This window comes from Leuciscus leuciscus, assembly GCF_965113295.1.
Source record: "Leuciscus leuciscus genome assembly, chromosome: 20".
NCBI classification, from domain to species: Eukaryota; Metazoa; Chordata; class Actinopteri; order Cypriniformes; family Leuciscidae; genus Leuciscus; species Leuciscus leuciscus.
In genome coordinates, this window is record NC_138744.1 from 5,399,875 (window position 1) to 5,424,529 (window position 24,655).

At 36.3% G+C, this 24,655-nt stretch overlaps 1 protein-coding gene across 2 annotated transcripts in view; it reads left to right on the forward strand.

Annotated features, from left to right (window-relative positions):
- Positions 1 to 24,655, forward strand: part of zfpm2a (zinc finger protein, FOG family member 2a) — a 177,859-nt gene that overhangs the window by 62,474 nt on the left and 90,730 nt on the right. For both annotated transcript variants that reach the window (XM_082150648.1, XM_082150647.1), the window contains 2 exons: positions 2,070 to 2,228; positions 14,221 to 14,322. In XM_082150648.1, coding sequence (XP_082006774.1) covers positions 2,070 to 2,228; positions 14,221 to 14,322 — 261 coding nt within the window. The remainder of the gene's footprint in view (positions 1 to 2,069; positions 2,229 to 14,220; positions 14,323 to 24,655) is intronic.

Here is a 24,655-nt window from a genome sequence, read left to right on the forward strand (position 1 = left end):
GGAGAGATTATGCTATGAATACTAGTGTGAAGCGGATACTGTATGATGCCTACTATTTCACATAAAAATATTAAAGGAAACTGTATTCAGTATGCAGCAATGCAGCTACATTGTAGCATGTGCAATTCAGTGGCCAACCAATTGTCAATTTGGAAATAGTTTGGAATTTGGAATTTTGTGTAAAAAGTCAAATAATGAGTCCAATGAAGATCAATACAACTTTCTGTTCTGGAAATAACAGGTCACTTTGAGTGCATTGCATTGTGGGATACAGTATTCCATGGTTGTATACTGTAAACTTTTCGGCTTATGCACTAAAGGTATTTTATGCAGAAAATATAGTGTGCATACATACTGAAGAACTTTTTTTATGATAGTATATTAGTATTTGATTTTGAGCAGAAATGGTGCAAATGCAAAAAAAATGATAGCGACATTCAGTGGCTCCGTCTTAAAGTAAGCTGCCTTTCTAGTGAGCATCTTACTGAAATAGAGTTAAAAAAAAATATGTACCTCAAGAGAATATAGCACTTCCGGAATAAGGATGAAACACTGATCCATTTATTTTTCCAATGTGAAAAAACTCAAAACTTCTGGAATAGGTTATATCTTCATATTGGCAAGCACCTTGATTCTTCAAAATCCTTTCAATTAAAGGATATAATCTGTTACTATAAAGAAGATAAAGCTAGTACTTCAATTAATTACATTGTAATTTTGTTTGGACAATTTTTTATTCACAAGCAAAAATTCTCTAAATCGCAGCCTACTTTTCCGCATTTCTTAATTGAAATTGATACATTTCTGAAGTCTCTAAGGTTGATTAAAAACAAGAAAAGTGACAGATTCTTGAAATAGTATGATGATATTTTTGACAATACCACTGATGCATAATGTTTCCTCTGTGTATGTCTTTTTTTTATATATTTTTTTATATGTGAAGCTTTACATATACTTGATATAATTTAATTCCTGTAGAAGTTTTATTTGTTCTGTCCTTTATATCTGCTTGTTATCTGATACATATTCATTAAAAAATAAAAAATAAATAAAAAAGAGAATAGCACTTCCTTTGGAAAAAAGCACAGGAGACTTGACTCATAATTGATTTAAATAGTTTGATGGAAGTGTGTTGCTAAGCAACAATGCAATACTGTAATAAGTTCAAAAGTCCATGGCACACAAATATTGGGATGAATAGTGTTTTTATTTAATTCAATTATTTTTATAAGTTCTTATTGACAATTATTTCGCTTTGACCGCCATCTTGGATGGGCTTTTTCCAAAGATTTCTTATGTACAAAGATGCTCCATCTTTGGGAGAAACTGAACGCGGAATATGTCAGAATAAGTCCCATCTTTTAAATAAAAGAGCCAATCGCCGATTGGTAATGTAATCGCGTCAGCTGCCGTTAAAAGCTCCGGTTGCTATAAACACTCAGTGTTCTGAGACCTGCGCTTTGGACGGCACATGCCCTCTGGCTGGAGTTCATGTCAGATTTTGTTGCTGATTTGAAAAAATTAATTTACAGTAAATCCCTAATTCAAGTATGTAGGACTTGAGTTGTGTCCTAAATGACGCACTATACATTATGTACTTATGCATATACTATACATATACTACACTGTACTTATGCATAATGTACTCAACCGTGTAGTGTATGATTTTTTCGAGGTTATTATTATTATGCTATTCGGTATCAGTGTCTGATAGCATCTCCCCCTCCGCTACGTAATTTAAAGTGTCCAACATTGCACACCTTTTGTTTCGGATGCCAGAAGTTGCTGCCCAGAGGCGTTGCAAATATGGCTGCCAAGTGAACAGACTTTATTCTTTGAAAGGGACTTTGGTTTTTGCAGTGCGTTATAGGATTACCTTCTTCACAAAGGATGCATTCTATTCTATATCTGAATGTGGCTAAAGTAAGGCATCTCCAAAAGGTGGCATCATTTTTTTAGTGGCTTTCACGTGTACATGTTTCTGACACGTGGCGTTCGAATGAGTGCTCCTGCTTGTGCAGTGTCTCACTTGCAACAAACAAATTGATTGTGCTGTGTTCTGTGTGTAGGTCCACTAGATGGAGGTCTGGAAGAGGAAGAAGAGGAGTGCATATCAGACGCAAATGAACTCACTGCTAAAGAGGAGTTTTCAGCGGAGGAAAACTTTCCTGCTGACTTTGAGCCAGACAACCTCACCTGTGAGGACATGGAATACTTCTGCGGCAAAGGTCAGCCATTCCTGACGCTTCTACTTCCATGTATAGTGCTATCTTTCATGTAGGAGGTCTATAAACTAAAGAAGCATTTAGATATTCATCACAGAGCATATCCTAGTTAAACGAATTGTGGCGTAACGTTCGATGAAATTTGGTTTTGCTAATTGATTCCCAGCTGAAGTTTGACTCTGAAGCATCTCTGATTATGGGTTTGATGGCAGTTTCAGACCAAAGCTTGAACACACACCGTTTTGCTTGTAGAGGTGTGGGAAAATCTCCAGAAACCTCAGTGTCCAGGTTTAGATAGACTCCCTTTGATATCCAATTCCCACTATGTACCGGAAAAGAAGAGTTTGATCTAGGAAATGGCAACCAGTGCGCTGGCTTATCCTTAGTCATATTCCAGCCAGGACTTACCATGGGGAGTAAACATACTTGAGGTTTTATCACTTAAAGGGTTAGTTCACCCAAAAATAAACATTCTGTCATCATTTACCCACCCTCATGTTGTTCCAAACCTGGATGAATTTATACATGTTTTTTATGTTTTTTTTTTCCTGTTCTTTTGAACTCTCTGTTCATCAGTGAATCCCATAAAAAATGAATCACGGTTTCCACAAAACTAGCAACATTGCAAAAAATATTTTAACATTGATAATAAGAAGAAATATTTATTGAGCACCAAATCAGCATATTAGAATGATTTCTGAAGGATCATGTGACCCTAAAGTTCAGCTTTGCCATCATGGCGATAAATGACATTTTAAAATACATTCAAATAGAAATTACTTACTTAAAATTGTAATACAATTTCACAAATTGCTGTTTTACTGTTGTTGTTTTTAATCAAATAAATGCAGCCTTGGTGAGCATTAGAGACTTTAGAAACATTAAAATGTAAATTTTGAACAGTAATGTAAAGTGCCTGGAGTGTCATGGTGAGGGAATATTTTGAGGAGAATGCTGGGTGATAACTTGTAGTTCTGCAGTGTTGAGCCTGTATAGGACAACACACTTGAAATGTGTTGGGTTTTGGCCTGATGTCTGTCATGTGCCAGTTCACTCAGTTTGTGCCAACTCCTTTTAAGTGATCTTTCTGTTCCTTTTATGTATTGGCCACACCTGACTAATTTGCAATGTGTGTTTAGTTCAAAGTTGGGAAGCTGTCTGGACCCCCAGCACATATGCAATCTCATCCACCCCTCCAAAAAACCCTCCTCAGGATTCCCTACTCTTCCCTCACTGTTCAGTGAGAGGAATCTCACCGAGTTTGTGCTTTGAATGCCCCTCCACCTCAAAGAGAAATATTTTTAAATTACGTTTTGTTTAAAAACCCACTGTGCCCAGAGGGATTTCATACAAGGAGGAGCAGAATCTTTTTATGTCTTGCGCAAGGTGGGCTCAGTTTTAATGATTTTCCTTTTGTTCTTCCTGTAAAGGTGTAACAGGCATGACATGTGTGAACCTCAGAACTAATGGCAGTTTGGCAATATTTTGTTTCGGGCACAAATGAAAATCTTCATATGTGCTTTTGTTTCCCACTGCTTCATTGAATGAGGCCTGCAGATGAATGCAGCTTTACTTTATTTAGTTTTTTTGGAGATTTATGCTTTATTCAGATTCCCCAAGGGATGAAATACAGTATTCGGATGCTACTATTTAAAAGATCCTAAGGTCGTTCCTTCCATTTACAAATTCATCGCGAAAAAAATTTGTTCTTTTAAGAGTACTATGGAAATAGCATCAGTCCCATGGTAAATATTAAAGTACCACGGTCACAGTACTATTTTGTAAGACTTGCACCAAAGATCTCACATTCTCAAGGCAGTTTTTGAGTGTGTACTTGCATCAAAGCCATTCGATGGCCTTTTTTGTACCACCAAGTTTTAGCAAATCTCCTCAAATATTACTTTGAAACTTTTGAAGGCTTTGCAAAAACGAAGACCAACAGTGGCCAAAAGATTTCAACTCTTTTACTTCCGAGATGCTTTAGTAATCTTCCCTTCGTCAGACGCGAGGGGGTTTGCGTCAGATTTCTCAAGCTCCCTATCTGCTGCAATTTGCCTCTAAGTCTTCCGTGTCCTCGGAATTCTTCGGACAAGTTCCCATTCTCTTCCCGTTAATGCATAGTACAAGCTCATCAGGTGTATTCATTCCCCCCTGATCCTCTGCTCAATTAGATCTCTTTAAAGCGCATTTAGCCCAGCGTCTGAGTGGCTTAAATTCACTCCACTTATGCAGAAGTGCTATGAATTGACGGCGAACGCAATCCTGGTGGCATTAAACGGTTTATGGGTGTTATTCCTCGGCTATAGGATGGCAGAGAGGGTTCTCTTGATTAAGTAAACCCTCTCAAATGAGATGGCGGGCTGTAATTAGCCCAAGCGGAGTCAAACGCCAGAGCTTTAAAAAGCAGTCACTCATCCCTGTTCCTTTATCTGTTTTGGAGAATAAGGTCTCCCGTGTGAAGTTCCTCGCTGGCAGGCGGTTGCTCCACGACTGGCTCGTAGTTCAGTGGTCGTGTATCTTTGTCGTCATTCGCTGACAACTAGCTTGTCAGGAGAACCTAAAACCTCCATTAAAAGTTTCATCCTATAATAGGTATTAAAAAGCTGTCTGAACAAAAAGAGGAATCGCCCGTCTTCATTAACTCACCAAGCCCTTATTAACTTTGATCGGACGACGGTGAAGTAGCAAATCAGCTTAAATGTACAAAGGTCAGGCCGTTGGACGCCAGCGAAGTATCACCCATTTGCTTGAGTCTGAGTCTGTTGGACCTTGCAGCTCATGGTTTGAAATGGAACAAACCAATTGTTAAAGGAAATCAGAATTTGTAAATGCCTTACGATTCCCATCCCTATAGTCATTAAGGCTGAAGATCCAAACATCTGCAGCCCATACAACTAGGGATGGGAATTCTAATGTATTTAATGGTTATTCTTAACGTTTCAGATTCCTTCCATTAATAGTTCATTTTTCAAACTGATCACTGGTCTATTGCCAATTCGACTGACTCATAAAGGCTTTGAATGCATAGCCTTTCAAAGCATAGCCTACTCCATTTGATAGCTTGCATGAACGCAAGTGGTCGACACATGCGCTCTAGAAAATTAAACATTTCTCTAAAGTTATGATTGATAAAAATGTCTTTGTATTGTTTTAAACTAAAGTTGCGGCTATCTCATAACCCCTTCACACAAGCGCTTGTCTATGCCAGGCTTGTGCACAATTCAGAATTGAATTGAGAATTACTCCTTAATTCCAATTCAATTCTTGAATTTGAATTGAATTTGAATTGATGTCAAAAACAGGATCTAGAATTACAATTCGAATTTGAATTAAAGGAAGCAGAATTGCAATTCAATAAAAATTCAAAGAAATTCATACACGTATTTTAAGTGAAGTGTTTAACAATGAAGCTTTACAGTATATGTCAGATATGATTGCATTATTAGTTTGAACTACTTGTACAGATTACATTAAAAGGATATGTTTTCCCCCAGCAATGAATGTTAAAAGCTCTAGTCACAGAACAAATAATTAAGTTTGATTTATTGTAATTGTAATTTTGTGGAACATGATGGAACATGACTCCATTTCCCAGAATGCTTTACTTTAACCAAGTATTTAAAATGGTTGCTAAACAATTTGAGGTGGACATTTGTTTGAAAGCACAATTTGATGGGCAACACTGGACTTTTTAAGTTTCAGAAGTCCCTTACAACTTCACTCTGCACCTGTTGAGAGAATCTTTAGTGTTGCAGGAAAGATATTCAGACCAGAACGGTGCAGACTCAATGATAACACATTTGAGGAGCTATTGAGAATTAGATGCAACAGTGTTGCTCAGTAATTTTTTGCATTGGAATAAATGATAACTGCATTTACAACAACTTTGTGTTTGTGTGATTACTTTGAAATGGAAATTACAGTGGAACAAAACTAATTAAACAACATTGAGGGGGGTAATTTATTTCAAGAATTTGATCAATATCTATTTTAGAACAAAATGTATGCAGGGTTGAGGAGTAAATAGTTACGTGAAATGAAATTTCTGTTATTAAATGACAAAATTAATGTAATTGTATTTAGTTGTATTACTGAGGTAAAATGTTTAATTCAATTAGTTACTAATCAACTTAAAACAAAATTGCTTTGCATTGATAAAGTTATCCAAATAAAGTAATCCAAACCACATTTATAATGGGTAACTAATAACAGTAAGCAATAACATTTCCAAAGTAACCTTCCTAACACTGAATGCATACTCTGTTGTGTGACTGTGTGGAATTTCTTTGAATTGCCATGAATTTAATTACACTTCCTGTCATTCCAATTCAAATTCAATTCAACGTCCTGTGGGGTGGAGTAAATTCAATTCAAATTCCAATTCATGAATTGAATGGAGGCCAATTCTGAAATTCTGAATTTTGCACAAGCCTGGTCTATGCAGGCTTCTGTTGTGGTTGCAATCTCCGGTATTTTGTTGTAGTTGTAGTTGTTGTTGTTGTTGTTGTTGTTGTTGTTGTTGTTCCATCTCTTTAGTTTCATTTTCAACTGTGAAACAACGGCCCCGGCTAGTGTTACCACCTTGAGGAACAACTGATTAGTCCAAAACAAATTCATTTTGCATGTGTAACCTGTGCGTACAAAAATCATACAGTGAAGACATTTGCATCATGCACACTGTACGCGAACCCTCGAATACGTGTAAAAAAAAACAAAGTATACTCTTGGCTTAAGCATTTGATTCACTAAATAGAACCAGATGATAAAAGTCATTTGCTTGGGAATTGAGAGTCTTAAGAGTCATTTGATCAGAAATCGGATTCACTTTTCGCACGATATGTTTCTACAATCTTCCATCCAAATTAGCAATGTGTAGCACAGTTTAGAGCCGTTACCTCATACATTTTTTTTCGTATTTTTTATATTGAACCACATAAGATCTAGTTCTTATTTATAAGTATTTTGGTTCACTAAAAAGGAGTGGTTCATAAGAATAATTTGTTCAGTAACTGAATTAAACTTGTCCAGCTGTATGTTTCTACAGCTGTATGTTTCTTCTGCATTAGCAGAATATTGAACATTCAAGCACTATTACTTTCTGTATTTTTATTTTATTTTTATTTAACCTGAAAAATTCAGAAAAGTATTTGATTCGCTAAAAGGAAGTTGCTCATAAGAATCATTTGTTCAGTAACTAAAATACACTTGTTGCGCTGTACTGTATGTTTCTGTGATGTTCTGTTTGCCTTACTATTTTTAAGAATTATTCCAGTTGGTCATGTTTTCCATAAGTCTTTTGAAACATTAAATGGATGTTAAGATCCATTAACATCCGATGTTAAATGAATGTTAAATGAACGATGTTAAATGAACGATGTTAAATTAACATTTGACTGTTTAAGACTGTAGCTTGGACGTCCAACATCGATGTCTGTACATTGATACTCTCTAATGACTATCATAGTATCAAAAAAGACATCTATGTGGTTTATGACAGTAAGAGTTCACAAGAACCATCATGCATTGTGATCAGTGAATCTTTTTGAAGCGTTGACTCTTTGCACATCACTCATTTCAATTCCCAGAAGCCTCTGTGGAACCAAATACCCTGAAACAGCAGAGGGGCTCCTCTCTGCGGCGATCCTAAACTGTTTGGAGAGGGTCTCGGCTTCAGTCGCATCGTCGCGCACTCATGTACCATGAAATGATTGAGACGCTTCCGTCAATGGCTTCATACGAAATGGTTTCGAAACAGCAGAGCGCACTGTGAAATGAAGTCCCTGCCGATGAATAGGGTGAGTCTAGCGCACAAACGTGAATAAACATGAAACCTGAGGCCTGTTGAAAGAGATGGGCCTCCTTATTTGAAAGAGGAGACGGATAGAAATAAAGAGAAAAAAGGCACCCCTGATATCCAGAGAGACAACCTTGTTGTCTCCTTGACAATTGAAGGCGGCCCCCCTCCAAACAACTCCTTTTTCACGGTCAATTTCACATTTATGGGCGCTGCGCTTGTGAACAAGTTTCAAACTGAAATTTACAAGCCGCTGTCACACTCGCTGCTATAATTGTGAGAATACTGGGGTTATATTTTCAGGGTTTTTTTCCCCCCCGGTTTTACAGAAATTGTGAAATTTGACCTTGCTTCAGTGTTTTTCCATTCTTGTAAATGCTTCTTCTGGGAGCAGTTGAGTCGGAGTTACACGGAGTGGTCTGATTTTTTTTTTGCAGTTGCATGTTGCACCAATAAGCGAGTGTTACTTAGTGGCCTTGCTAACGACAATACGTCCCAGGAAAGCCGCGGCATAAACATGTTCAATATAAATTAATTGATCTAAATGACAGCATTGAGATTCCATTCTGGTCTGATCGTATCACAGCGGAGAAAGACTTGAATAATTATGAGTCATTTTAGCCCGTAGCAAGGTGCCACTTATGAACGAATCCTTTGAATCCGGGGCGGACTTGCGACGCGAGCCAGTAAACAGTGCGCGGTAGAATTAATTACGCTCTTCTTTGTGCCGTTTCCTCGCTAATCGGGATCTTCGGCAGCAGAAAGATCTTTTCAATACATTTCTCCCGCCGCTGATGGTAAAGCGTGGAGAATATGGAAAAATGCTCATTTGCGCAGCGATAAGATGAAAGACACATCCCTTTAGCCCCGTTTGACTCTGTGCAGGAAATCATTCATTAATGTTTGTTAAGTATGACAATCTAGCCAGGCCAGATCTACATACTCCAGACGGCATCGCACGGAGAGATAACGCAGGCCAGCAGCAGCCAGAAGAGAGCACAGCCAGTTCCTGTAATGATGGGGAATTTATGGGCCTTTTAAAGAGATAGTGCCGAGGCCTTCCACTAATCACACACTCCACCGGGGTGCTGGGTGGGATTTTGCCGGGTTATTTTCCTTTTTTCTTGTCCGCACTGGAGGCATTTGAATTTTTTTATTTTATTATTATTATTGTAATCAGCTTCCGAAAGCTGCGTGCCACTGCAGATTATTGTGCGGAAAAGCGAAACTGTGGACTTTGTTGTACAGCTGTCTCTAGTTTTACAGGGAAATCTGTTTATTTAACAACAGTTCACTTTATAAAGTCCTCAATTACCACTGCTTTAAATGGAGGGGAAATATTGGCTTCCTAAGTGGCCACCCATCACCAAGCATAACAAAATTAGCACTTTATCTTCAAACTACACAGGATACATAATTCAAAAGTCCCCATTATTAGAAAACAATTCAACGAGGCAATTTTGTACATGTAATAGCTGGAGCCGGTTTTCTCTCTTTGCTCACAAGAAATGAAATCTTTCTTATGCTTAAACAGAAATGTGTAAATTACTAACAACACACATTCCTACTGTACATTTGGAAAATGGAACATGGAACATGGAAAATGTTTTTTTGTTTTTTTTACTCTTGATAAATGATACCCAAAACCCTTACAAAAAGTTCTGTGGTGGTACAGTGATGGCATCAGATATGTTGGACTATGCTACTCGTGAGCATGATATGCCATTCATAACCCTTTTTACTTCACAATCTGTTGTTTTCTCAGAATGAAACTGGATATTCAATGATAAAAGTTGGGTGGATTCATCAGGAATTGATTGTACCGCAATAGAGGAAATTTGTTGAAAAATAAGAGGTATCGTGATGGCAGCCAAAAGCAATTGATACTGCCGTTTTGATAGGATGTTTTTTTATGATTTCTATATTCATCTGTCAGGGTTTTCCAAAGTGTATGAAAATGATTATGGTACTGCCAGTACATTTCCACAAAAAAACAACAAAAAAAAAACACATTACCATGGTACCATATAATGCAAAACCTTTTTTTTATATATATATATTAAGGAATATAAACAGTGAAAAGTTTATTACCATGGTACCATATAATGCAAAACCTTTTTTTTATATATATATATTAAGGAATATAAACAGTGAAAAGTTTATTTTCAATGAGAGCGATAAGCAATATTTATTATATTTAGTGTGTTATTTTAGCCACAGTGATGTACAAGTGTTTACTATTAGAATATTTAATCTGTTCACCTTTTCTTTTCTTATTTTGCATTTCCTGCACTGATATTGTGAAAATCTGTGTATCATCCTGTGTAGTTCTGTGTGTGGTCATTCAGAATCTAGACAATATATTGGTCTGTTTGATCTCTCTCTCTCTCTCTCTCTCTCTCTCTCTCTCTCTCTCTCTCTCTCTCTCTCTCTCTCTCTCTCTCTCTCTCTCTCTCTCTCTCTCTCTCTCTCTCTCTTCCAGTTTATTGGGATTAGAAAGCTCAGATCTCCTTAAAATCACCCTCACCAGATTGACATTTTCAAGGGCTTCCTTGGTAGAACAATGCTGAGAGGAAGAAAAAAGCCAATATGACTTTGTGTCTACCTTGCTGCAGGAGCTGTTTGTGTAAATCGCCTATAAGCTTATTGACCCGCATGCATGTCAGTGCCATTAGACAGAACCGAGGAGCTGGGATCCGATTGGCAGATTTCTCACTAACTCTATCCTAATGTCTGACATATGCATTCATGGATGAAAGCACACATGCAAACAACATCTTGGCGCCCAGATCAATCTCTTAGCATTCTCTTTTTCTTTTTTAGACCAGTGAGGCGAAGGGCCGTAAACCTTATGTCTGTCCATTTCTCTTTTGACACAGTTGTAAGCTCTGTCCTAAACCCCAGTGAGTTGTCCACTGTCTGCAAAGACATCTACCTTCCGAGGCATCATCCTAATTGTCATAAGTGAGTGGTTTGAAATGGTTTTCACAGGCAGCAATTCATTCAAAAGTCATTCACACCCGTCACACAAATATCGCCAAGATATATAGAGTCATTAGCTTAGCAACATGCTAATGCCTGTAGGGAGAGGCATTAGCATGTTGCTAAGCTAATGACTCTATATGTTATAATTAACAAAAAAACACATTAGCACATAAATAATGGAAGATATGGTGCATTTAAATCAGATATATTATAAGTGCTCCTTAAAGATATGTTCAGTTGTGTTTTGAAGAGTTCTCTCTATTTTGTAATCTTATCTAGTTTATATGTTAAACTCTGCATTGTCTTGACTATTGAATTTTAGTTCATCTTATGATTTGATGACTATTTTGTCAATCGCTTCGGATAAAAGCATCTGCTAAATAAATGAATTTTAAGGTAAAATTAGAGTGTGTTTCATCACCAAAAGAGAGCAAATACTGTATGAGTGACCGGTCAAGTATGGAAGTGACCTTCTGGGGATTTTTATTTATCTTAATGAGGCCATGCATTTCAAGCTATATAAAAACCCACAGTGTGATGTCCATTTATGTCAAATACTGTACATTAGTTGAATCAGTTAAGTGAAAATGTTTCTAATTCTGAAAAAAAAAAGACTTTTTAAATAAATATAAAATTATGTCAAATTCAAAGCGTTTTTTAAAGAAATCAAAACAAATGAATGCTTTCATTCAGCAAGGACACTCAAATGTTCAAAAGTGACAGTAAAGAAGTGTAATGTTACATTAGATTTTACATTTTCAACATTGATAATAATAAGAAATGTTTCTTGAGCAGCAAATCAGCATATTATAAATTATTTCTGAAGGATCATGTGACACTGAATACTGGAGTTATGATGCTGAAAATTCAGCTTTGCTTCACAGGAATAAATGACATGTTTAAATTATTTTAAAAATTCTAAATAAAATAAAAAGTCACTTTTTTGCTGGGTTTTTTTTCAGTATTTTGTGATCAAATAAATGCAGCCTTGGTGACTTCTTTCAAAAACATCTTACCGACCCCAAACTTTTGAACTGAAAATTGAATGATTTTTTTCTGTCAGATTAATTGCCTCTGCTTGTATTATTCTCATTTGTAAGTCACTTTGGATGAAAGAGTCTTCTAAATTAATAAATTCTGAGATGGGAATGTTGGAGGCAAATATCTGGGTCTGACCATGTTATTTATCTGCTTTCTGAGAAGCAAGATGGATATTTATAAAAACTGCATGCAAGCGTGACAAAGAAACGTGGCGGAATGCAAAGTTGCAGACAAGGAAATAAAGCGTTTGCTGCTCCTGTCGTGCACATGACGTGAAAAAAATTAAATAAAAAACTATATTCTGTTGCATGTCGGCCTTCTTTGTTTTCTGCAGGTAATTTCTGTGGCACTTTACCTGCTTGGCACAATGTTTTCCCAGCAGATTCCCTCCATGTTCCTGAAAGAAACTTCATCAAGCTGCCGTGACACTTGTTCCCTGCGAGGTTGCCTTGGCGATTGTGTTTAAAATGCATTGCGAACGGTGTTAGATAGAAGGCAGAAAATCCTTAATCACTGCTTAATTAACGAATCATCTTGTAGCTTCATTTCCTGAGCGGTAATTAAACAGTTCCAAGACGTTTCGTTACAGGGCTTAACATGTTCGCCGGAGATCAAGGTAGAGCCTTTAATGTTATCTCGCTGCCTTCCCAAACTCACTACACTGGAAAGGAACTGTTGATATTGCCTTTTGTTATCCTTATGGTAATGCTCAATGAGTATGCTAAGGAGCTTCTCAAGGCCTGACAATACAAATAGTGAGTGGGAGAGTGAGGAGGACAGAATGAATAAAAAAAGCTGAGCCCTAGCAGGAACTTGCATGCGGGAAAATAGGTCAGAATGACCTCATGTGCAGTAAGTAGGGCAGAGCGGCCCTCTCCTTTCGCCCGGGTGTGCAGAAGCAAGCAAGAAGCTGCGATCCTTTTGGCCATGTTTACTGCCTGCCTTTGAAGTGAACCACGTCTTAACTGGCTTAAACACACCGTGGCGAGAGAATTTGATCTTTAGATTAACCCATCTGGATGGACCAGTGTGTGTTTGAGGACCATGGTGAAGGCCGTTCTGCTGTGTTAGAGAGTCGCTGAGACGCTTTCATGAGTGGAGTGTGACTCCAATGCAAAAAATATCTATCTATCTATCTATCTATCTATCTATCTATCTATCTATCTATCTATCTATCTATCTATCTATCTATCTATCTATCTATCTATCTATCTATCTATCTATCTATCTATCTATCGTTCTATCTATCATTCTATCTATCTATCTATCGTTCTATCTATCTATCTATCGTTCTATCTATCGTTCTATCTATCGTTCTATCTATCTATCTATCGTTCTATCTATCTATCTATCTATCTATCTATCGTTCTATCGTTCTATCTATCGTTCTATCTATCTATCTATCTATCTATCTATCTATCTATCGTTCTATCTATCTATCGTTCTATCTATCTATCGTTCTATCTATCTATCTATCTATCTATCTATCTATCGTTCTATCTATCTATCTATCTATCTATCTATCGTTCTATCTATCTATCTATCTATCTATCTATCTATCTATCTATCTATCTATCTATCTATCTATCTATCTATCTATCTATCTATCTATCTATCTATCTATCTATCTATCTATCTATCTATCTATCTATCGTTCTATCTATCTATCTATCGTTCTATCTATCATTCTATCTATCTATCTATCTATCTATCTATCTATCTATCTATCTATCTATCTATCTATCTATCGTTCTATCTATCATTCTATCTATCTATCTATCGTTCTATCTATCTATCTATTGTTCTATCTATCTATCTATCTATCTATCTATCTATCTATCTATCTATCTATCTATCTATCGTTCTATCGTTCTATCTATCGTTCTATCTATCTATCTATCTATCTATCTATCTATCTATCTATCTATCTATCTATCTATCTATCTATCTATCTATCTATCTATCTATCTATCTATCGTTCTATCTATCTATCGTTCTATCTATCTATCTATCTATCTATCTATCTATCTATCTATCTATCTATCTATCTATCTATCTATCTCAAAAAAGTTTGAAGTGTCAAGGTGAAGTGTAGCTGTTGAAAATAGAAACTAAAATATGTTTAATGCTTCTACTAAATGTACAAATATTTTCTTTATCTGTTTTGTTTTTCAGGGGAGGAGAACGGCAACAGAGAAATAGGAGAGACTGACATGGAAACAGAAAGTGAGAAGACCAGACACCCCCCTCTGGAGCCGGAGGAATGGGACGGTCCGCGTAAGTGCATCATTTGATTGTGTCAGTGTGCATTTGTTTGTTATAGACCTTATTCACAGCAGCGCCATCTTTGATTTTTAATGGGAATGAAAGCGAGGCTGTGAGGGACAGACATGCATCTCTTCAATGGGCTGTACTGTTATTTAATGTGTTTTTGGATTGTTCTGCTCGTGAAACACTGGGAAAATATCTTTCCAAGAAATTTCAGTTGACAAAAAACTCCCGACAATATAAGCTGTGGAAAATTGTAAGTAATCTAGGAGCTTTATACAGCTTTTTACAGCGGATGCCATTGGAAACAAGGCAAGACTATCCCTCACAGCCTCACTTTCATACCTGTGATGGCGCTGCTCTGAATAAGGTCTATATGACCATGCATTTTGAATTTGTCTTGTAATTGTGACTTTATATCTCAAATGTTCACTTAACATTCATTATCTGTACAGACAATATGCAGTCTGACTTATTTTTATTTCCTTTTGGAAGCCCTTTTCAAATCTGCAATTATTAGAAAAAAAAGAGAAAAAAAATGTGATGGCATTTTTTGTGTCTTTTTTTTTATTAATTTTTTTTACAAATTTGTCAACTTTGAGGTCGTATATATTATATATGCTAGTATACTCTCAAATATGGACAAAATTAACTTTTAGCAGATACACTGTAAAAAAAAAAAAGGTACAATTAATTTTTTTTTACTTAAATTACATTAACTTAAAAAAAGCTGAAAATTGCTTAACTTATTTTGATGAGTTAAAGCAATGTAAAACATGTTGTTATAACTTATTTATCATTTAATCTTTACAGTGTACACACATTTAAAAAATAAATAAATTCTAACTCACGGAAAAACTGACCAAATATATTGATCTTGCACTCAGAGGTGTATCCAAATTTTTTGTCAAATCAAAACTCTCTAGAATGAGAATGTTCCTCCCCCTCATACAATGTGCTTAGCATTAGTAAGTAGTGAATTCAGGCTCTGATGTCAAATAAAGTCTATTGACTATGTAAAAAGAACAAACACTTTGATTGACATGTGAAAGGAATTGTGAAAAGGAATGTGCAGAAGATTTTAAATCATAAATTGGTTGTAAATAGATAAATAAGTTCTCTATTAGGCATTTAAGTAAATTTGCGATATAAAGTCACATGTATGAGATATAAAGACAAAATTAAGTTTTGGGCCTCCATGGGTGTCTTGGTTTGAGCACCTAATGGTCCACAGTCCCTCGTGGATTGGTGATCATCTCCTGAGCCCTTACTGTACCACAAAAACTTTTCTGATATTATATACTGGAGAACAGAAACTAGACAACAATATCAGAAAGGAATAAAAGTCCACAGTGGCCCTCTGATATGATACTCCGTCTTGAAGGTCCAATCCAACACGCGATCATTCCTGGCCCTCCTTTAACCGTTTAGCCCATTAGCTAGCGGCCAGTAATCACTTGTAAGCAGCTCATTATGACACGTTTTAAATGAATCCATCTGGGATCAGGGGATTTCAGACGCTCAATAGCAGGACATCTGAAGATATCCTTGACAAGGCCACCCGACAGAGGTAAAAGTCTCAGCTGTTTCTGAAGACTTAATGAGCTCTTGAATTACGAAGAGTGGGTTTTTTCTAACTTATGTTGAATTGTGATGTGGTCCTGCTTTTGATCACTGATTCAGTGGCGGTGTTACTAAAGAAAGAAGGCAAAATGGAGCACAGTAGTATTTTATTTCTCAAGGTTAATTTAGCATGCTGCCAACTCAGTACACCATGATAGTAATTTTATTTTATTTTATTATTATGTTTTTATTATTATTATTATTTTGCTAATCTGAGTGTTTTGTTGTTCCCATTCCTGTACGTGATATAATTGTTGTCATTTATTCACTCTCTTGTTGCTCCAAACCCATTTGAATGTGTTTCTTTCACAGAAGGAGATGTTATACTGAATATCTTGGATATTTTTCCATACAATGAAAGCATACAGTGACCAAGCTCCAAAAACACCATAAAAGCACAGTAAAAGTACAGTATGACTCATGTGCTATTTTTCAATCTTGATGAAAATAAATGATGTGATGTTATTTCCATCAAGAGGTGCATCAATTTTTGATCGAGATCTTGAGTCGTACTGTACGCACTATGCAATATATGCCTTCAATATATGGAAAAAGCTGCATGAATATTCTGCAAATGTTCTCCTTTTATGTCCCGCAGACGAAAGAAAGTCAAACGGGTTTGGAACGACATGATACGATGATGAATTCTATGATGATAGAATTTTCATTTTTGGATAAACTATCCCTTTAAGCTTCAATAGAAAAGCGCACAACAGACGTAAAAACAGATATCTTTTCTTTCCCAAGAATCTCGCCTTACCATGCAGATTTCCCCTCGCCGTCTCTCAGTAGAAAAAAAAAAAAAAATCGGTTTTATCTGTCTTTTTTTGCACTTCTTAAAAGTCACTTCATCAAAGTGATGGATAATACATCCAACAAGATAGCAACGGCAGCAATTACTGTTCAGCCGTGGCATCACATCGCAGAATACACAAAATATGATTCCCCTTTTAATGCATATGACCTCCAGAATTTATTGCAGGTACGTACATTTATAAGAAAGTGGATTTTGGCAAGTTGGCACCGGTGAGCCCCCTGGGGTGTGTATTTTATACTGACAGCGAATCAGAGTTATCAGCACCTATCAGATAATGCATTTACCTGTATCATTAAATTTCACATTTGCATTTCAATCTGGAAAGGAAATGAGCATTGGCGGCGTAAGATAAGAGCGGTAGGGACGACGGTAATAAACGGTCCCTGTGATCAGGCAGCCAGCAGGGCTGAGGGGGTCAGTCACACAACGATGAGGGCAAGCGCATACAAAAAGAGGCATCATAGACCAGTTAGGGCTTTCCGGAAGAAAATGCTGAGCTTTAAACTCCGGCAGTGTGGTGGGAGCCTAAGCAGCCTGATCATCCATCCTGTGATGCTGAGAGAGAGAGAGAGAGAGAGAGACAATTCCCTCCCTATTTGTTTTGAATGAATGATTTTAGTTGGTCGTGTCGCTCATCTGTGAAAGTGTAACACAAAGAAGCATGTTCCAGAACAACACTAGATTTGCACATTTTCTGAATGAAATGCGAGTGTTGCTTGAGGTCTCCAGATGTCGGGTCCCTCCTTAAGTGTAAGTTTGTGATCGTCAAAAAAACATTCTGATATGTGAAAACACACAGAAAGCTGCATGATCTCTGGTGTCTTTCAAGTTCAATATTTAGGGTTAGAGTTTAGGGTTAGAGGGTTAACATTTAGGCAAAAACATTGCCTTAGCAAACTCTGCTAACTAGTCTGAAACCATTTGAGAAGTTGGTTTGATATTTTCAAATCATTTGATCTCACATTGATTAAATATTTTTTTTTTTTTTTATATCTTTTTTTCTTAGATAGCTCATTTTGTTCTCTATTTTTACATTTAGATTACTTTTGTTATCATCTAACTCTCACTTAAATTTAATTTGATCTGATAATTTAATAACAGTTATAATATTGTGATATCATTTAAAACAAATGATTTAATGTTTTATATATACATGTATTTTGATGTATTTATTTTACATGTATTTATTTTTAGATTTTCCTATTTTAATTTAATTAGTAAAAGTTTTAGTAGATTGTACTAAAGTAGTTGATGTAAAAGTGACTTTTTATGTTTATTTTAATTTCACTTTTATTTTTAGTTATTTTAGTACATCAAGTTTTAAACTAAATGAGAAGACGACATTTAGCCTTGGCAATAACATGATATAAAATAAGTTTTGTATATTTTTTAGTTTCGGTTAACGCAAATTTTATTTCAAGTAACGAAAATGTTTTTTTATGCTGTTGGTTTTAGTTTTAGTTTTAGTTAACTATAATAACCCTGCTTTGCAGAATATCCAGGTTACACAAGTAGATTTATACTGAATCCTATAAGAAACCTTGATCAGTGTAAAAGAACCATGAAAGTAGTCCATATGAATCTTGTGCTATATTCCAATGCTGAAGTAATTTGATATCTTTGTGCGCGGATCAGACAGACATTTAAGACGTTATTCACTGGAAATCTTGCCTCTAGCTCTCAAACCTCATTCAAGCCACACGAGGATGAGAAGATAATGACAGAATTTTCATTTTTGCCTGAACTATCCCTTTTAATCTAGTTTGTCAGATTGATCTCAATGGTGTTTTCCATATTTACCTCCCACCACGATCTCTCCGATAGCGCTGACGCTTGCTAATGCTGCTGATAATCTTGTTACATTACACAGATAAGATCTATTCTACATGGCCCATTCGCTCCTCACAGAGACATTACTGTCAAACTCCGGCAGGAATGTGGATTTCTGGGAAAATAGAATGTAAATGAGAAAATCGGCCAACAGGAAACAACCCTCTCTGAATACAGGATATGACATCGCTCACACAGCCGCATCGCTGTCTCTCGGGGAGCGGTACAGTGGACATTAATCTCGGCACGTAATAACCGCATTCACTTTCACGTCATGTCTTCTTCTGAAAGGCCATTTCCCCCCTTTCATTCCTCCCATTGTGTTGGAAAAGTCAGATGGGCATGTTATAATTTTAAATAAAGATGGGATCACACCATCAAATATGAACATCTCAAATGACATGACGCCCTGTTCGCAGCGATTAAAAGCAAATTTATTTAGTTTAAGAGACTACCTTGTTATCGCTCTATTTATTTGATTTTTTACTCTTCCTTATCCGGACTCTTTCTTATTGCCCGGCTTAAGTTAAAATGCCTGATTGCGATCAGCAACGGATAATTCTTTAATTGTTCAGTGCGAATGGGATATTTAAGAGTAGCCTACATCAAAAGAAGGACAGTATCTTAATGAAGAGGCTCAAACAGGTTCCTCCTGCTTTAAGAATCTCTTAAAACCAATTTCAGGATTTGCTTTGGGTGTAAAATGTTCACATGCTTCAATGTTAAAGAGGTCATGTCATGTCAAATCAGAGGCCTTTTACATGGTACCTGTATCTGATTGGCCAAACTTTGCATGTCATTTTCCTTACACATGAGAGGCGGTGTGAAACATGAAACATGCTGCATCTCTGAATGAAGCTGTGATTACTAATGAAAATAAAGCTAAGTAATAACACACATTTTTAAGTATTATTTCCAATTAACAGATATGTTTGTTTTAGTTAATATTAACCCTGTTTGGAGTGCAGACTTTGCAGTGATCTTTTGTTTTTGAATGAATCTTTTTATGTGAGCGAATCATTCTTATTCACTGACTGATATTTTTCATCTCTTCTTTTAAAAGCATGTGACTTCTTTTGCGTTGTTTGGACCTACTGAACAAGTTTTTTAAGTCTGAGTGTGGTTGACTAATCACTTAGTTGAGTGAGTGATTTGTGGACTCATTCAGAACACACAAAAAGACCCTTTTCAACACCTACTAGAGTAATGATACAATCAGCAGAAAGATTCAGTTCAGATTCAGTAAATACCAATGCTGTGTTCGAAATCGCCCCATACCCTCATTCACTATTCCCTACATTACTCCACTAATATAGTCCTCTTGAAGGAGTGAATGAAAACAAGTGAGTGAATTCGTACACTGAGGCAGGGCCGCGGGAAGAGGTTTTAGGTTGGGGGTGCTGATTTTTTTTCGGGGGGGGGTCCCTTTTATTTTATTGCTCCGGAGTCGCATATCAGTCACAAAATGCGCCACGGGGAAGAAAAAAACATCTATAGCCTAAGTCGCACTGGACTAAGTCGCATTTTTTTTTAAATTTATTTCACAAAAAATAAATAAAAAAATGTTACAGACAGTTCTCCGTTACGGACGTGAGCGCTCTAAAGCGGCACTAAAATAATGTTTTAAAACTTTCACAGAGACCTCAAACTGAAAGCACAAAGCCTGTCTTTAAATTTAATTTCGTTTTGTATTAATTGTATCTTAATTTTAATCGATGTTTCATCAACAAATTGTCTGGATTTAATAAGAAGTAGCCTAAATATAGGCTATTAGAAAATAAATAATCAGGATACGGAGGCGCTGGCGAACCTGGAGCTCGTCTCATAATGAAACTCAGCGTAGGCCTATAAGGTAGCCTATTGCCTCACAGACCTGAGACATATAGCTTGAAATGTCTACTTTTAAGCAGAACAATTCAAAACGAAAGAAAACAGACTGCGCTGCCTATGCAATTCGTATGAAATGTGCATTTATCTCTGGCGCTGCGAAGATCGCGAGTCGTCAACTTCATCTGTCTAGCCGACACTGACATAAAAAATAACTGTTTTATTAGTAAACAATTAAAATGTCTCCTGCTATATTTTACATATTTGCCTGTTCCTTACAAAACACTGACAGTGGGGTTTTTGAAGGTTTTTTTTTTTTTTTTTTTTTTTTTTGAGCAGCTGCGGACAAATTCTTTCGACACACACACACACACACACACACACACACAATATTACGTAACACTCTGCGCTTATGTTTTAAAAAGATAATTTAACAAATAAATAACAATTTTTAAATAGCCCACTTAAAGTGTTTATTACAAATAAATGACTAAATGCTAAAAATTTATACATTTTAATGAAAAAACATATGCGTTGCATTTACAATTCTGTGAAAACAGGGGGTTTTGCTGCTGACAATTGCATCATAGAGAGCCTAAGTCCCTCCCCTTCCGGTGGACCACCATGGGACCTTATTTCGGAAAAATATTGTATGGTAGTCAATGGCGAGAGACAACAAATATTTAGATCTCGTTTGAATTGTGCCCTGAATTACACATATGATGTTTGTCAATTTAAAATATACATTTTAAAGTCAATAAAGTCGCAGTTTGATGTAAAACTGTTGAGGTATACGACTGTGAAAATACGTAATTACAAAGACTACAAACCCAAAAGGCGCACATGTGACGTCATACCTTTTCTCTCAATGAATGAAGCTAACTTTACTGAAGCTAACGTCTCTGTCATTTTTTCTATAGTCTTACGTTATAAGACTTAAGTTATAATCGTAACATTATGCCGTCATGCCTGAGTGTTTGGTACCAGACTGCACACATACGTACATAGTGCGAGACGAGAGATGTAGTTCATTGAGCGATTTTCACATAAAACTAAATGTTACTCTTCTGTTTTATGGCAAACTGCGACTTTCTTGACTTTCATAATTATCTTTTAAATTGACAAACATCATATGTGTAATTCAGGGCACAGTTCAGACGGAATAAAAAGATAAGTTGTCTCTCGCCATTGACTACCATACATATTTTTTCCGAAATAAGGTCCCATGAGCCGGAAGCGGAGGGGAGGGACTTAGGCTCTCTATTGAAACACGGCACAAGCTGATTGGTTCCTATTGCATCTGCAGCCAATGAGCTTGCTGCTCAACATTTATTCAGTTTGCAGCCCTCCATCTTCCCCAGCTCCACCTGTATAGATCTGTTACGGGTAATTTCATATATGCTTGTGTACGTCTTACGTCTCACAGCAGCGTGTCGTGTATATATTGACCGTAGCAAGTCCCGTGCTTGCTCTGCAGCAGCAGCATTGCAGATCTATTCCACCAAGACAAATACATTAACATTGTCATATCCACTACCATGCTAAACTCTTCCGAGAGTTGTCATAGAAATTCAAAAGATTCAAGACACTTAGATGAATCAAGATGGTCAGTGAGAGGCTGAAAAATAGGCATATCTTTATTATGACAGATCTTGGCACAAAAAAAAAGTATGATTTGACCCCTATAAGCACTTGTTCTACAAAAGTTGGCTTACAGCTTCCTTCTAGTCCATAAGCATGTTCTGTGAAGGCAGGAGACCATCCCTGAGATGAAAAGAACGTTCACTCTGAGCTCATAAAGGAAGTGTTCTGTTATCTGCCCCTCCGTCTTCTTCATTCGCGCTCGTCATGGGCTTCTGTATATTAGTGGTAATAGCCTGTACAGCTATTCTGTTAATTATCTTGGACGTCTTTGATGCATATCTTGACACGCTCCTCAAGGCATAAAGAAAGTGCATGTGCAGGAAAAGAAAGGCAAGGAAGCTTTTATGCATTAATGAACTTCTTTTTTGTACTTATCACTACGTCTGCCCTCAAAGAGAAGCCTTTAACTTGAACTTAAAGGAGTTATATTGTGGAAAACAGACTTTTGGTCTTTTTTGCTTCGAGGTCTCTTATATATTTTTTTATTTAATATGTCTAAACACAATTTAAAAATGTATTGTTATATATTAATTTGTATTATTTAAAAATATTTTTTTAAATAATAAAATAAATTCAAATTGATAGATAATAATACATTTAAATCAGTGTTTATTTTTTTCTTATATTTATATTTTTTCTTTACTGAAGTCAACTTATGATGCGAGTTAAGCACCAAAAGGATGTAATTAGCATTTTGTTCTATTATTGTGTGTGTGTATATATATATATATATATATATATATATATATAGTGGATCAAAACCTTTCATCAAAGTTCTACATGAAATTTGAACAATATCCGTTCTTGTCTTAGGACAACTTTGATTAACTTTTTTGATCCACTTCAAATGTTGACTAATCTGCATATAAAATATTATATATATTCTGAGAATGAATATGGAAATGATGATGAATGGAGAATCGTGATCATCCAATAAGCATCGAGTAACCCCTCAGCTAAATCCAGTCACCTTGAGGACTGACACACCTCCTCCTAAGCTCAGCAGTGCCTGTCGGACACAGTTGGTTCTCTGTGGTCTCTGTGAGCCAACTGGACCCGGGCCACGATCAGAACACTTGCAGGTTCTGCTGAAGAAGCCCTAAAGTAAGAAAGGAGCAGGTATAGCACGTATAGTTTGCCTGTTCTCCGCTCAGCCCACCTGTACGTGGAGCTGACACTGTCCGCCCTTGACCGGACCCCCTCACCCGCACCAAACAATAGCCGCTTCAGCTTTAATGCACATATGTCATGCTAAGTGAATTTGTGGAGCAGATGGTCAGGATAGCATGGCAGGTGCCTCGGCAAATGTTTGCGTTTGCTGTGCTGCTATTTATATCGGCGCAAAACACAGCGGCACAAATATTTGAAAAGGCCATTGGGTGTTTTTTCAACATGCGTCACAATTATCAACGTGTCTTTTTTGTTCTTCCTAGCCCAAAACAAACAGATGGCAGTTATGGGTTCACTGCTGACCTTAGATTTCTGTGCAGATCTGAAAATACACAGCGAAAAGATGGATGAAGGTCTTAAATGAATAGTTCACCCAAAAATAAATATTCTGTCATCGTTTTACTCATGTCGTTCCAAGCCAGGGTGACTTTTTTTTCTTCTTGTGTGGAATACAAAAGGAGATGTTTATGCTACTTTTCAATCTAATGAAAGCAAATGAGGCTTCAAAAATGCCAAGAAAGCACCCTGTTCACTTTTTTTATTTTTTTATCTTATTGACTTGTTTTCAGAGAATGTGTGTTTATTATTAATGTTTTGAAGAAAGACAGTCATACAGGTTTGGAACGACATGAGAGTGAGTAAATGCTGAGATTATTTAAATTTTTTGTGCTGATTATCCCTTTAAAAACTAGTGAAAAATAGTTTTGACAATCTCTGGTCACTATAAAAGTAAGTCATATGGGATTGGAAACATGAGGGTGGTTAAATAATACTGTACCATAATTAAAAAATTTTGGGTGAATTATTTAATCCTTAAACGCATACCTCGGATCTTTATCTGGGACGTCATTCGCCACCACCCCCCTCATTAATTTTTTTTTTTATAATTCATTTTTTGTAAAAAGTGTATAGGGTCACTAGCAACCCAAGGTATGTAATATTGTAAGTATATATTTTTTCTGCGCAACAATAATTGAATATATGATTCACTCTGATGAATAGGTGTAGTTCACCTTTATTCCTTAATGTCTCTGATGTCTGATACACAATAATGACTTGATGATTCACTCATAATTACCACAGGCATTAAATAAAAAAATACACTAGCTTAATTAGCAAAACTTGAAATGGCTACGTGACTTTTTTGCAGAACAAGTACGGTTCGTGATCAAATATTAGTGTCACTGTCACTTATTGTGCAGAAGCGATAGTTTGAAAACAAAAATTTAACACAATAGTTTAGAGATCGTGAATATGATCCAGACACTGAATGTTCTGGTAAATAAGCTCTGGTGAGGATAAAAAAAAATCTGCTCAAATTGAACCCTTCCATATTCCAAAAGGCAACAAAATATGCTTTATTTTATTATTTTTTAATTGCTATTTAAAATATCAAGAGAGTTGTATACTATTGCAGCAGTTAGCGATCCA